Here is a 14,371-nt window from a genome sequence, read left to right as displayed (position 1 = left end):
GTGGACAAAATTCAGAGCTTTAAATTAAAAATAAATAAATAAATAAATAAATAAATAAAGTAACCTGGCATCTTCAAGTGAGAAGGCATATGGTATTCCCAGGCATAGGAATTCAGACATATGTACAAGGGGAGAAAAGGGATGATCTAGGCTGAGATTTTTTATTGAAGTCCACAACTTGGACTATAGGCTGAGATCTTATCTAAGAAGCAGTTAGACAAACATATTCTTGATGTGTTCTTTTTACTCTGTGGCAAGGCAGTAGCAGGCCAGGGCTGTCTGTGTGTTAGGGGCCCAAGTTGGTGGGAAGAGAAGTCAGTAATGGTGGCAAGACAGCTTGATCAAATACCCTGAGACTGGACAGAAGCTGACAGGTTAAAGCTGGGTTGGTACCCCCACCCCAGACAGCTCTCGCGGCCCTTTGGCTGCAGGCAACAGCTCAGATCTCCCTCAGATGTGCAGGCCTGAGAGGTCAAGGAGTGTTCACACTCTATCCGTCAGGGATCTCCAGAGGAAGAGAACCAATAGGCTGTCCACATCCACATCCTTATGCCTTTCTCTGTCTGGATCACACATTTGTGGGGACTGCCAAGTCTGAGATCTGCAGGGCAGACTCGCAGGCTGGAAGTTCTGGCAGAAGCTGGCGTGTTGCTGTCTTGAGTAGGAAGGCAGTCTGGAAGCAAATTCCTTCTTCTTCGAGAAACCTTAGTCTTTTCTCTGAAGGCCCGCAGCTGACTGGATGGGGGCTCCCCACATGATGGAGGGTAATCTGCTTTACTTAAAGTCCGCTGATCTAACTGTTAATCACCTCTTTTAAAAATATCGTCACGGTAACATTTAGACTGATGTTTGACCAGAACCAGTACCATGGTCTAACCAAGTTGACCCATAAAATTAACCCTCACACATTTTAGAGAACATGATTTGAAAAGCACAGTAGTGGTTACCAAAAACCCACTTAGGAAGGAATCAAAGGAAATGAACTATTTAATATTTACAGCCAAGGAAAAATACAAAATGGTCAACTCATTATGTGGAAGAATGCACAGCCCCTATAACAATTCAAGAAATGTAATATAAATAACATGATGAGTGCATGCTCATTAAATTAATGAAAGTTAAACACACACACACCCCCAGTGCTAGTGGGTCTGTGTGGAACCCAGACCCCTATTGGTGCAGCTCTGGCAGGGGACCTACCTTTCTAGCATCGCCTTCAGCCAACAGGACTAGAGCAGTGAAGCACCTCTCACATCTCAGGGAGCCTGCTGCCTTCTGGAATGAACTTGAAAGGTTTCGAAGCCATCTCATTGCCTAAACCCTTACTTCACAGCTGAGGAAACAGACCTGGAGAGAAGCAACTTGCAATCTCCCACCAGTAAGCAAAACAGGTTCAAGGCAGTGTGCTGGCTTCCTGACTGCCTGCTGTCCTCCTATTGTACCAGGTCACGGCCTCAGAGAGCTGTGCAAAAGAGCTCCATTTTTAAAATTAGAAATCACAACTTTGGTTGAACATTGGAATCACATGAGATTTGAAAACTATCGATGACTGGCTCCCACTCTTAGAGGTTCTGATTTAATTGGTCTGCTCTGTGGCCTGGGATTTTTAAGCTCCTCAGATGATTCCAATGTGTAATCAGGGCTGAGCCTTAGATGGTTGTGTGCTACATGTCCACTATTCTGGTAGCAAATAATTCTTTTCTCTCTTCCCGATTTGAAGACCACTCTCTTTGATGGAGAATAGCAAAGTAAAATTGGATTCTGTTAGCAGAATCTCAGCCTTATTGTAATTGTTTATTAACATTGCCTCATCTCTGCCAGGCGCGGTGGCTCACACTTGTAATCCCAGCATTTGGGAGGCTGAGGCGGGCAGATCACTTGAGCTCGGGGGTTCAAGACCAGCCTGGGCAACATGGCAAAACCCCGACTCCGCAAAAAATACAAAACTTAGCTTGGCATGGTGGCAAATGCCTGTAATCCCAGTTACTCAGGAGGCTGAGGTGAGAGGATAGCTTGAGCTCAGGAGGTCAAGGCTGCAGTGAGCTGAGCTTGTGCCACTGCATGGTAGCCTGGGCAACAGAGTGAGACCCTGTCTTCAAAAAAAAAAAAAAAAAACCAAAATGAAATCTTGCTTCATCTTCTCCAAGTGGTATACTTCCTTCTACTGACTCTCCTAGCTCAGGATGCAACTGGAAAGAATTCTGCTTGTCTTTACCATGTCTCTTGTGTCTCATTTAGACTCTGGCCTCCCTTGACTCATTTTTATGGGTCCCTTCAATTCTGTGGAATACACCCTTGAGTTTGTGCTTCTCCTTCCATATTTTGTACCTGTCCTTGTAAAGTCAATTCTGCACACTGCTAAGGGTTTACAGAGATGTGTAACATAGAGGCCAGGCATGGTGGCTCACAACTATAATCCCAGCACTGTGTGAGTTTGAGGCAGGAGGATCCCTTGAACCTAGGATGTGGAGACCAGCTTGGGCAACATAGTGAGACCCCTTCACTACAATTTTCTTTTTTTTTTTAATTAGCTGGGCATGATGTCACACACCTGTGGTCCCAGCTACTTGGGAGGCTAAGGCAGGAGAATTGCTTTAACCTAGGAGGTTGAGGCTGCAGTGAGCTATAATTGCACCACTGTACACCAGCCTTGGGCAACAGAGAGAGATCTTGTTTCAAAAGAAAAGAAAAAAAATAGAGTCTCTCATCTATTGATCCCACGGTGAAATGAGTGGGATGGTCAGAAGGCCTATCACCACAACAGCACAGTGTGCACATTCTGATGAAAGCATGTAAAGGAGAGAAGCACTGAATTCAGTGCGAAGGAGAAAAACTCAAGAATGCTTTCAGGAGGAGGTGGTATTTTATCTGGGAATGCATGGAGCTGTCTGGATAACAAAGGGTGTGAAGACTAATGGGAAGGGCATTCCAGACAGTTGGGACATCAGGAGCAAAGCATAGAGATGTAATTGACAACAGCAAGAAGTTGGGGGCAGAGTGGGAGCTGAGAGTGGGAAAGTGAGTAGGAGCCTTATTATGGGCCTTATATGCCCAGCTTCCACAGATTTTACTTTGAGGATGAAGGGTTTTAAGAGGGGAAGTGACATAACTGTGATTTTCATTCCATGGTATTGGTGGGATGGTTGGATTAGAGAAGGATAAGACCAGAGGCAGGAAAGCCTGCTGCCTCCCATATGCTAAGTAATGACACCCAAGGCAGCAGGGTGGGGATGGAGGGGGCAAGACAGCCGGGGCAGGGTGGGGGACGTTGAGAAGGAAGTCAGCCAGGACTGGCCACCTGACTGCTGTGGGCAAGGCCCCAGTTGGTCTTTCAGGGCCTTTATGCACATCAGAAAAATGGACCCCTATGAGCAGGTACATATCTAAGAAGTGGAGCTAGAACTGGATGTACCCTGTTGTTCTCAGTGGCTCTGGAGGAGGATTGAGAGATGGGTGGGGATTGGGGGGTGTGCGGGGTGGGGGTGTGCCAAGGACAACATCTGGGTGTTTTGCACTACATACAAGGACTTCTTTTCTTGGCTTTTACAAATGCTGAGAAAGGAAGATCATTTTCATTAGCCGATTTCTGCTTCTTTATAAAAATTAAGTTCTCTATCTTGTCAGGTGAAATAGTCAGCAAGGTGAAGTGTAATTTATCAGATGCCCGGCCATTAGCTGAATGAGCCTTCCAGCAGAGCTCCCTCATCACAAACCCCCATCCCTGCTCCAACTCACCCCTGAGAAAGTTCTGATACCTCTTGGGAAAACATCCACGCACAGACTAAGAACTAGAACAAGCAGACATCAAGAAGTCTCATAGGTTGGAATTTGTCATTTTATCCAAAATAAAAATGGGTGTTCAACAAATGTACACCGTATGTTCAGTTCAAAAAGCTGTCTCGAATGTCATCCTGTATCATCTTAACTTGGTACATGCCTATCCTTTCTTCATAACCTCCTGGGGCTCATTCAATAAATATTTATCATGCGCCTACTTTGTGCAAGGTCCATGTTAACTTGTATATGAGGAGACGATAAGCTCAGACCTTCCACATCTAAGCCAATTTCCTGGCAGTGGGAGGCAAATCTTCCAACGTGATGCTATGAACAGTCTTGCTTCCAACCCTGGAGCCAGAACCCCTGGCTCTGACTTCTGGCTCCTTCACTTTTACGAGTTATTAAAAGTCTTTGTGTCTCAGTTTCCTGCATATAAAATGGGGATAATGATGAGGCCTACTTCCTAGGGTTGTTTTGAGGAATAACCTGAGTTAACACATGTAACAGGAGTTAGCATATAACTCGCACATAGGAAGTGCTCAAGCAGTGTCAGATTTTCCTATTACTTGTTTTGTGTAATATATCATTTCAATACTAATAATCATACCCTCAGATGGCGAAAAGATGCCAATCACGCAAAAAATATTCCATGATATATTATAATTTGAGTTTAAAAGAAAGTTTCAAACTGTAATTCTCCAAGAATTATAAGAAATAAAGATGCAGAATGGCAGAGGTTACTTGTGAGTTTATATTCATCTTCTCCTTTATGATTAATCTATTTTCTAAATTTTTTTACACGGGCATGTAAACAGGAAAAAAGTTATTTAATAACATTAAACAATAATGAAAAAGACCATAACTATATCCTATTCATCCGTCTTCTCTTGGCTAGAATCCAGGCTTCATGAAAGCAAAGGCAGTGGCATCTCAGAATTTGACAAAACTCCTTTCGTCAGTGTCTGGTTCCATTTCAGGCTGGCCCAAAGCCAAAGTAAGAGCTGGGCTAAGCTTTTTTCCATTCCAACCTCCTCTTTCATTCCCTCCTGTCTCCCTTCTTAAGTGCCCATCTAAGGGGCTGATTCCTTCCTTCATTCAACTAATAGGTATTGAGGGTCCACCGGGGTCCAGCACCGTGCAAGGGACTGAATGCGAAGAGAACTCTGTCCCCGGTGTCCTTCGGCCTCATGCTGCCCATCAACTGTGATGGCCCATTGCCCGGAGTGCATGCCACTCCCCGGTCTTAACTCTGCCCACGCCTGCAGAGCGCACACCTGTCTCTGCTCCATTTTCTACAGATGACATAATCCCTGTGCATCTGTCCTGATGTGTCCCTGTGCATCAGTTGAGTCCTGGCAGAAAACAGCATTGCCTTCAAAAGGGCTTAACTCATGATAATTAAATAAAAGAACAATTCAAAGAGATGTGGGCAGAGTTCAGGGATCCAGTCAGGCGTGTTGATGCCCCCAAGGACTAGGAATAGCAGGAAGCCAGGACTACCCCTTGATTAGAAGGGGAAATATTATTATTGGAGTTTATTGAAGATACTGTGATTATCTGCAATCACAGAGTAACACAGGCATTGCTAGTCCCTGGCATCAAAGCCAGGAGAGAATGAGGAATAAATACCCTGACCTCTTTCTTCCTCCTCCTCCTCTCTCATCTCCTGTCAGTGCCCATTTGGCTGAAATCATGAGCCAAAGAACGAGGATGCTCAAGTGATGCAGTTCACTTAGCAAATGTGTTACTCTCCATAATGATGGTTTTATGGTGGATCAAAGTTAAAATGTATACATCCTTAAGAGCCTTCTAAGAGAATGGCGTCCATTTCAGACCTGGGTAGACCAGTGGGGAAGATTATTTTAGGTCGGACCTCTTCAAATTAGACCTTCTGAGTAATGAATCCTCCAGTTTCTTCTGTAGGTACTTGGAAAATGCTCAAGAAGAGGCTAAATGAATGCATTGAAGCTTTGTAGTTTTTCTCCTTCTTTCACATTTTATTCTGGTTAGATTTGAAGCAAATCTGAAGGGAGAGGGGTGCTTGGTTGATTTGAGTAACTAGACTGTCTCTACAATGCCTTTACTTTTTTTGTTCATAGTAGGCCTCAAAGACAAAGACGAGAAGTACATGAAGATGCCCACAAGCAAATCAGGTATGACCATAAGCACATGCACACTGTTTTGCAGATGTTTCTTCCCTGAACCTCAACCGCAGTGATTTTCAGCAGAGCCCCTCCCCGACCCCTCACCAAGGATCAGAAACTGGAGGATGGGGACCAGAGGAAGCGGAGCCTGAAAGGAGACGGCAGCAGGGGGTGGGGGGCTGGCTCCTGGATCAAGCTGGTGAGAGAGGATGTCCATGGCAATGGGAGCTGGTGTTCCTTCTCTTGACAAACCCGGCTTCCTCTCTTATATTTGTAAGCAGCTCGCTGGTTCCAATTCTTTCCCTGGGCCACCTCCTTTGCTGCCAGCACGGTAATTCCTCACTTTAGAAGGACACTTCCTGGTGGGTTCAGAAATGGCAATGGCTCCTCCCATTTGTGTACCACTTTCTAGTTTGAGAAGTACTTCCAGGTTGGGTGTGGTGTCTCACACCTGTAATCCCAGCACTTTGGGAGGTCTAGGTGGGAGGATTGCCTGCAGGCCAGGGCTTTGAGGCTAGCCTGGCAGCATAGTGGGACCCCTGTCTCTACAGAAAATTTTAAGATTAACTGGACTCAGTTGCATGTACTTGGGAGGTTGAGATGGGAGGATCACTTGAGTCCAGGATCACTCGAGCCCTGGAGTTTGAGGCTGAAGTGAGCTCATGATAGGTCACTGCACTCCAGCTTGGGTGACAGAGCAAGACCCTGTCTCCAAAAATAAATAAGTAAATAAAAATATAAAATAAAGAGGGAATAACTAGGAATATATATCTGTATATACTTGTATACAAGAAACTCTGCTCAGATAGACAAGAAACCAGTAAGAGAAACACCTGGCCAGGTGCGGTGGTTCATGCCTGTAATTCCAACACTTTGGGAGGCTGAGGTGGGTGGATCACTTGAGGCCAGGAATTCAAGACTAACCTGTCCAACATGGCAAATCCCCTGTCTCTACTAAAAATATAAAACTTAGCTGCGCATGGTGGCAAGCACCTGTAATCCCAGCCACTTGGGAAACTGAGGCATGAGAATCACTTGAACCTGGGAGGTGGAGGTTGCAGTGAGCTGAGATCATACCACTGCACTCCAGCCTGAGTGACACAGTGAGACCCTGTCTCAAAAAAAAAAAAAAAAAAAAAGTGAAACACCTGTGGATGAGGGCTGGGGCGGGTGGAGGCAGAAGTGGGAGGCTGAGTCTTCACTACATTTCTTCTTCTAAAAAATTTTCAAATGCTAAAAGTATGTTACCAATAGAGAAAAAGAGAAAATAAATACAAATGACCCCAGGTGCAGTTCAGAAGCAGCAGCAGGAGTAGCCGCCTTCCATGCAGACGGGATGGTCAGCATTTCCCTCCAGGGCAAGGTCCTGCTCCCTCCACAGTGGGCCAACAGAGATCAGGGGACCAGGCTCGGACCATACTCACTTGCTCTCCCCTCCAGCTCAAAACCCCTCAAAAGGCTGAGACACTTTAAGGGAATTTGGGCTATTAATAACAAGACTAGAACCAGCGATTAATAACAAGACTAAACCAGCAATTTAATGTGTTGGTTACACATTAAAATCATCTGGGAAACTTTAAAAAGACCAATTTTCAGGCCCTATTTCCAGACAGTCCAAATCAGCATCTCTGAGGTGGGGCCTGGGCATCAGTATTTTTAAAGCTCCACAGTCACGGTCAAAGTCAATGTCTTGGACCTTCTGGGTCAGTTCATTTATCCAGAAAGATGGAGAAAGGAAGAGGGGATAGCTTAAAAGAAGAAATAGCATACCCCATCACACCTATCAAGATCAAGTCAGAATGCGAGTTACTTTTTATTTGTCTTGGTTGGAATATATGATCTCACTGGTTTCTTCCCCCTTGGCAGCCCAATTCTGAGACGAAGCCCTGACATCACCAAATCGCCTCTGACAAAGTCGGAACAGCTTCTGAGGATAGATGACCATGATTTCAGCATGAGGCCTGGCTTCGGAGGTATGGGATGTGTGCTCTCGGGGTGCGCTCTTTCTTCTGGTCCTCAGTCTGTGGGCAGGAAATCAGCCAAGGTACAGCACAGCTTTGCTCTCCCCTGACCCAGTCTGCCTCGGTTGTGCTTGGTGGACAAGACATCGAGCCCACAGTACTTTCTGAGCATCTGCCTTGCCCCGCCCTGGGTTCTGCTGAACAGAGTCTGAGGAGGCATCTGCTGCTGGGTGGCTGCTGCCCCTCTAGGATGGCTCACAACGAGGGAGGCCAGCAGCTGGCTGTAGGAAGGGCAGGGGAACACAGGGCAGCTGCAGCCCAATACAGCCTCCTAAAAATACCTGGAAATAACAACCTTGGACTAAATTTGTTGTCATCTGGGAGCTGGCAGATAGAGTTCAGGGTACATATCTTAGGGCAGAATGTGATCTGCTCATTTTAATTAAATGAAAATAGCTTGAGAGAATAATGATTTAGTGCAGAAGAATAGCAAAGCCCTATGAAGCTTAGCCTGCAGCTGCTGGGTTTCAGCCTTCTTAATGGCAAGAGGTTTTCATCCTTATGGGTTTATTTTCCTGGAAAAAAAAATATTTTAGAAATCTTTCTCAGCCGGGCATGGTGGAACACACCTGAAATCCTAACACTTTGGGATTTCATCTGCCCTGGCTGAGGCGGGCAGATTGCCTGAACTCAGGAGTTCGAGACCAGCCTGGGCAACATGGTAAAACCATGTCTCTACTAAAAATACAGAGCTGTGGTGGCGTGCACCTGTAGTCCCAGCTATTCAAGAGGCTGAGGCAGGAGAATCGCTTGACCCCAGGAGGCGGAGGTTGCAGTGAACTGAGATCACACCACTGCACTCCAGCCTGGGCAACAGAATGAGACTCTGTCTCCAAAAAAAAGAAATAATTATCTTGCCATTTATTTCTTCCGGTCACTTTTATCCAAAGAATAAATAGGCTGTAGAAGAGAGTCTCTATCCAGTCCATAATCCACCATTGTTGAATTCAAACCCACCTTTTTAATACTCTATAATGATTCAGTGTGCTCCATGCCTGCCCTTCATCCCGAGAGCAAGGAAGAAAGGGGGCAGGAATTGATTCCCTTCATTATCTTCCTTACTCTTTATCAATATTGAGTCCGTAAGGCCCAGAAATAACAAAAAATCTAATGTTTTAAGGCCACTTCATCACGTTGCAAAGATGCAGATCTGTGGGTTTGGCTAATGACCTGAATATGACTTTGGTTCTGAGTGCCTATTACCAAACAATGCCTTTCTCATGGCCAGACAAGAGACACTGGCTTCCAGAGTGAAAGAGGTGCAAAACTAGAAGGCAAATATAGGGAATAATGTGGGTGACCTCATGCTAAGAAGTCAGTTAGTCTTAGATCAGACCCAGCCTTTGACCTAGGTCTTCATCATACCTTCACATGAGCATATACAACCAAGAAAGGATGCTTTCAAACTTTTGTTGGAATATTTCAGAAAGCCAGCCTATGGTTCCATGCTTTTGTCTCTGGTTTGACTTCAGGTTGGCATGACCAAACCTCCAAATCTGACATGACGTTGAGGTTCCAGGGGAAATGCTTCTTTTGCCTATTTCCTCCATAGTAAAATTTCAAGTAAAAACAGTGAATGCTCTTATCATGCTCTGTCCCCAGGCCCTGCCATTCCTGTTGGTGTGGATGTGCAGGTGGAGAGTTTGGATAGCATCTCAGAGGTTGACATGGTAAGTGCTTCTCTGACCAGGGCCGTGGCAGGGGGATTCACAAAGCCTGTCCAGGGCCAGGAGCTCCACGCACCTGAATTCACTTAGTCTCACAACTGACCTGGGTGGTGGGAATCCCCACACTCCTTTTACAGATGGCTCAAGAAGATTTGCCCAAAGCCACCCAATTGGTATGAAACAGAGCCAGATAACAAGCTTGGCTTTTCCCACTCCAGTGGTCAGGCTCTTGCCACTGGGATGCATTTTCTGGACAAATGTTCTCAAATGTGAGCAGCAGGGCCCAAGTTTGCAGCTGCCAAGTAGTTAAACACATCTTATATCTGTGGATTCTGTACCTGGCTGTGGAAATGCAAAAGAAGCAAAAGAGTGTCCTTTTCTCCCCACTTTTTGGTGGGTTCAGATAAAAAGTGCAACATTCTCTAACTCCTTGACTTACAGGACGTTTTAGGGACCTAGCTTAGTTTGGGTCCCCCAAGAAGCAGACCTGAGACAAGCAGTCACAAGCATAAGTATAAGCAGTTTATTTGGGAGGTGATCCTGGGAAACACCAGAACAAAGTGGGGAAGAGAGGAGTAAAAGGAAGCAAAGACGGCTGTGCTATCAAACCAGTTACTTTGGAACTGGTGTAGAACTCAGTTATAGAACCACAGAACTCAGTGCCACTGGAGTACTCTGGGAGTCAGCGAAGAACACACTGCAGGGTTATCCCGACTCAGGGGTGCAGGAGCTGGGGTATTTATCCACCGCCTTCTCTCTGGTTGAGTGCTGTTTGCAGACATTAACTTTCTGGCACTTGTGGCTTGAGTCACACATGGTGGCAGTAGCAGCCCCTCAAGTGTAGAGCAAATGCCAGTGGCTTGAGGCAGGGCCAGGCACGCTCACACTGTCTGCTCCAGGCTTCTCACTGAGTTCCCCGCCATTGCAGCATTCTTTTCCTCCTACTGCAGCAAACTCCGGGGACTAGAAGCAAGACCTCCCTTGGCTCGGTTTCATTCCCCAGCTAAGTGAGGCTCCACAGGGGCTACAGAATCCACACTTCAGTGGGTTTGTGTGTGTCTGGGGTTCCCTCTCTGCCCCTCTGCCCCAGGACTTTACGATGACACTCTACCTGAGGCACTACTGGAAGGACGAGAGGCTGTCTTTTCCAAGCACCAACAACCTCAGCATGACATTTGATGGCAGGCTGGTCAAGAAGATCTGGGTCCCTGACATGTTTTTCGTGCACTCCAAACGCTCCTTCATCCATGACACCACCACAGACAACGTCATGTTGCGGGTCCAGCCCGACGGGAAAGTGCTCTACAGTCTCAGGTAGGAAGAAAAGCAGATTGTTCATATTAACCAAGAAAAGCATTGGTTTCACAACAGCAGTTTGGGTTTTTGGCTCTGAATGTCTACTTTCTAACTTTTCAGTAGCTGCCAGCTTCTCAACATCAAGGAAAACTAACTTTATATGTGAGTAGAACTTTTAAAGAATTAGTCTTGAAAATACATTTGGGGCAATTTCTCAAGCTGATACTATTCTATATGTTATCTTTCAATAACAAACAAGTTTTTTTCTCTAGTAGGAGTCAGAGAAATAGATAGTGTGTTCTCAAGGACTGACCTCCTACAATCTCTCTGATTCCCGTTTTTCAGGAACATTTTAGAACTTTTGTTTAAAAAACGTTCTTTTGCTTCATCTGGCCACCACAGGCATGTTTTCTGTCCTTTCTCTCCACAGTGTCCTACTTGAGAAACTATGGGGACCCCCGGCTACTTTATGACTTGACGTGCCATTCCGAACATCACGTTTTCAATATAATAAATAAAATCTTCTTACCAGTTCAGACACTTTAAAAATATTTAATTGCTCATTAAACGCTGGCCTGAGGAAGCTTTCCTTAAACCCAGCTCCACAGTGTGGTTTTCAGGCTGCACAGGAGCTTTAGAAACTCATGGTACTCTAGGCATGTGGAGATGAGCAGCAGGCCTTCACAGAGAAGGGATGTGGTCACTTGCTGTGGTCTGCTCCTATTTTGCTGTGTGGACGGTGCATTCCAGTTTCACGGACTTTGCTTTGGCTTCCATGTTGATGAATGGTAAAGATGAATCCACACATCAGTGTATAAGTAGAAGGTTCATGGATAGTTGCACAGTAGACCTATAGATCTATAGAGTCAGAGATTGCAATGTTGAAGCTGACTTTCTGTCCCCATTCCCCAAAGGAATATTTATGATGATCCCTCCATACTCATTCTGGCCTGGAACCTAAGTAATTAGGTACCTGACACAGAGTGGGGTTATGGGGTTTTCATCTTTAAGGCTTAAAATGCTTCCTCCCATAAGAAGTACTCAGGCGGATGCAGGATGTGCAACCCCTTCCCCAAGCCATGTTGAGCTGGTTCTCCCTGAAGTCCTCATTTCTGAAGCAGGTTTTCTTTCTTTTTCATTCTTTTCTTTCTTTCTTTTCTTCTTTTATTTACAGAGTTTTGCTCTGTTGCCCAGGCTGGAGTGCAGTGGCATGATCATGGCTTACTACAGCTTCAACCTCTCACGCCCAAGCAATAATCTGACCTCAGTCTCCCAAGTGGCTGGGACCAAAGGCATGTGCCACTATGCCCAGATAATTTTTTAAAAAGTTATTTTTGTAAAGACAGAATGTCCCTATATTGGCTCAGGCTAGTCTTAAACTCGTGAGCTCAAGCTGTCCTCCCACATTGGCCTCCCAAAGTGCTGGGATTACAGGTGAGAGCCACCATACCTGGCACACTGAGACAGGTTTTCAAGGCATCTTAAGGCTCAGAAACTACCAACACAACAACACAACTCAATGGCATCACCAGGGCTACAGAGTTCTAGACCATAACATATGTGACCATTGGTATGCCAGTAAATGTTTAACAATTGGTTACCTGGGGGGAAAGTATGCATATCTATGTGTATATAAGTTTATTATAAACATCACTGACATAAAGGATGTATAATGCTCTTTATTATAAATTCTATGTATTTATAACTTAAGCATGATTTCCTAGTTCTTGGAAAAACCACTGTAAGTTTTTTATAATTCTATCATCAACAAATGAATATAGATCTGATGAATGTTGGTTGATATTTTCTTTTCCATTAATAAGACAAAAGTGAAACAGTGAAGAACTATATAGGAACTTTACTCATTCATCAAAGAAAAAGCAAGTTCTTTGCTGAATTGGATGATAGCTTTCAAATATTGAAATATGTCCTCAATATTTTGTACTACTCGCAATGTAATGGTAATAGGCATAACACCCTTTTAGGCTTAATCTGCCTTAAGTCTAGACAATCAGCAAAACAATAAATCAAGCCCTGATGTATAGTGTTTGCTGATTTCTGTAGTGTAAATACTCCCATCCTGGCTGATTTCAGGCTCCCAACCTGATGTCACTAAATGCAGAATTAGGAAGAAATTCATGGCAGCACACCATTATGCAGTATTTCTACCATACAGATGCAATAAGTGTAAATGGCTTCAAGAATATAGATAATAATAAAATGTAGTTAAATAATTAGGAAGTGATGAGTATTTTTTACTGTTGTCTTTACAAGATAAGTCTGGTAATAGTGAATTCTCTCAGCTTTTGTTTGTCTGGAAAAAGACTATCTCTCCTTTACATGCAAAGGATAATTTTGCTGGATGTAATATTCTTGGATGACAGTGTTTTTTCTTTGAACACTTTGAAAATGTTCTTCTACTTCCTCCTGGTCGGCATAATTTCCACTGGGAAGTCTGTTGTCAGACAAATGGGAGCTCTTTTTTTTTTTTTTTTGGAGATGGAGTCTCACTCTGTCCCCTGGGCTGGAGTGCAGTGGTGCAATCTCGTCTCACTGCAACCTCCACCTCTCAGGTTCAACTTATTCTCCTGCCTCAGCCTGTCAAGTAGCTAGGACTACAGGTGCATACCACCACCCCTAGCTAATTTTTTTGTATTTTAGTAGAGATGAGGTTTTAAGACCAGGCTGGTCTTAAACTCCTGAGCTCAGGCAACCTGCCCTCCTCAGCCTCCCAAAGTGCTAGGATTACAAGCATGAGCCACTGTGCCCGGCCCAAATTGGAGCTTTTTTTTTTTTTTTTTTGAGACGGAGTCTCGCTCTGTCGCCCAGGCTGAAGTGCTGTGGCTGGATCTCAGCTCACTGCAAGCTCTGCCTCCCAGGTTTATGCCATTCTCATGCCTCAGCCTCCCAAGAAGCTGGGACTACAGGCGCCCGCCACCTCGCCCGGCTAGTTTTTTGTATTTTTTTAAGTAGAGACAGGGTTTCACTGTGTTCGCCAGGATGGTCTCAATCTCCTGACCTCGTGATCTTCCCATCTCGGCCTCCCAAAGTGCTGGGATTACAGGCTTGAGCCACCGCGCCCGGCCTAAATTGGAGCTTTTTAATGTGTTATTTGCCTTATTTATCTTGCTGCTTTTAGGATCTTCTCTTTGTTCTTGACCTTTCAGAGGGATTACTATATGCCTGGAGGTAGTCTTATTTGCATTGATTCTGTTTGGCGTCCTCAGACTTTCCTATACCTGTATATTTATCTCTTTCTTGAGTTTTGGAAAGTTTCCTGTTATTATTCCTTTGAATAAGCTTTCCACCCCTTGCTCTTGCTCAGCTCTGTCTTGAACACCAACAATTCTTAGATTTGGTCCTTTGAGGTAATTTTCCATATCTTATAGGCAGCCTTTGTTATTTTTTATTCTTTCTTCATTTTTTTCTCCTCTGACTATATTTTCAAATAGCCAGTCTTCTAGCT

At 44.7% G+C, this 14,371-nt stretch overlaps 1 protein-coding gene across 5 annotated transcripts in view; it reads left to right on the top strand.

Moving 5' to 3' along the window:
* The window catches only part of GABRR1 (gamma-aminobutyric acid type A receptor rho1 subunit), a 53,672-nt gene that overhangs the window by 22,118 nt on the left and 17,183 nt on the right, over positions 1-14,371 (top strand). For 2 of the 5 annotated variants that reach the window (XM_025383159.1, XM_025383158.1), the window contains exons 2-6: positions 4,673-4,771; positions 5,877-5,930; positions 7,788-7,894; positions 9,545-9,612; positions 10,700-10,923. In XM_025383159.1, the coding sequence (XP_025238944.1) occupies positions 7,876-7,894; positions 9,545-9,612; positions 10,700-10,923 (311 nt within the window). In that variant the 5' untranslated portion in view covers positions 4,673-4,771; positions 5,877-5,930; positions 7,788-7,875. The remainder of the gene's footprint in view (positions 1-4,672; positions 4,772-5,876; positions 5,931-7,787; positions 7,895-9,544; positions 9,613-10,699; positions 10,924-14,371) is intronic. The other 3 variants (XM_025383156.1, XM_025383155.1, XM_025383157.1) reach the window with 3 other exon arrangements.

Source organism: Theropithecus gelada, chromosome 4 (assembly GCF_003255815.1).
Source record: "Theropithecus gelada isolate Dixy chromosome 4, Tgel_1.0, whole genome shotgun sequence".
NCBI lineage: Eukaryota > Metazoa > Chordata > Mammalia > Primates > Cercopithecidae > Theropithecus > Theropithecus gelada.
This window is presented reverse-complemented; position numbering and strand designations above follow the sequence as displayed.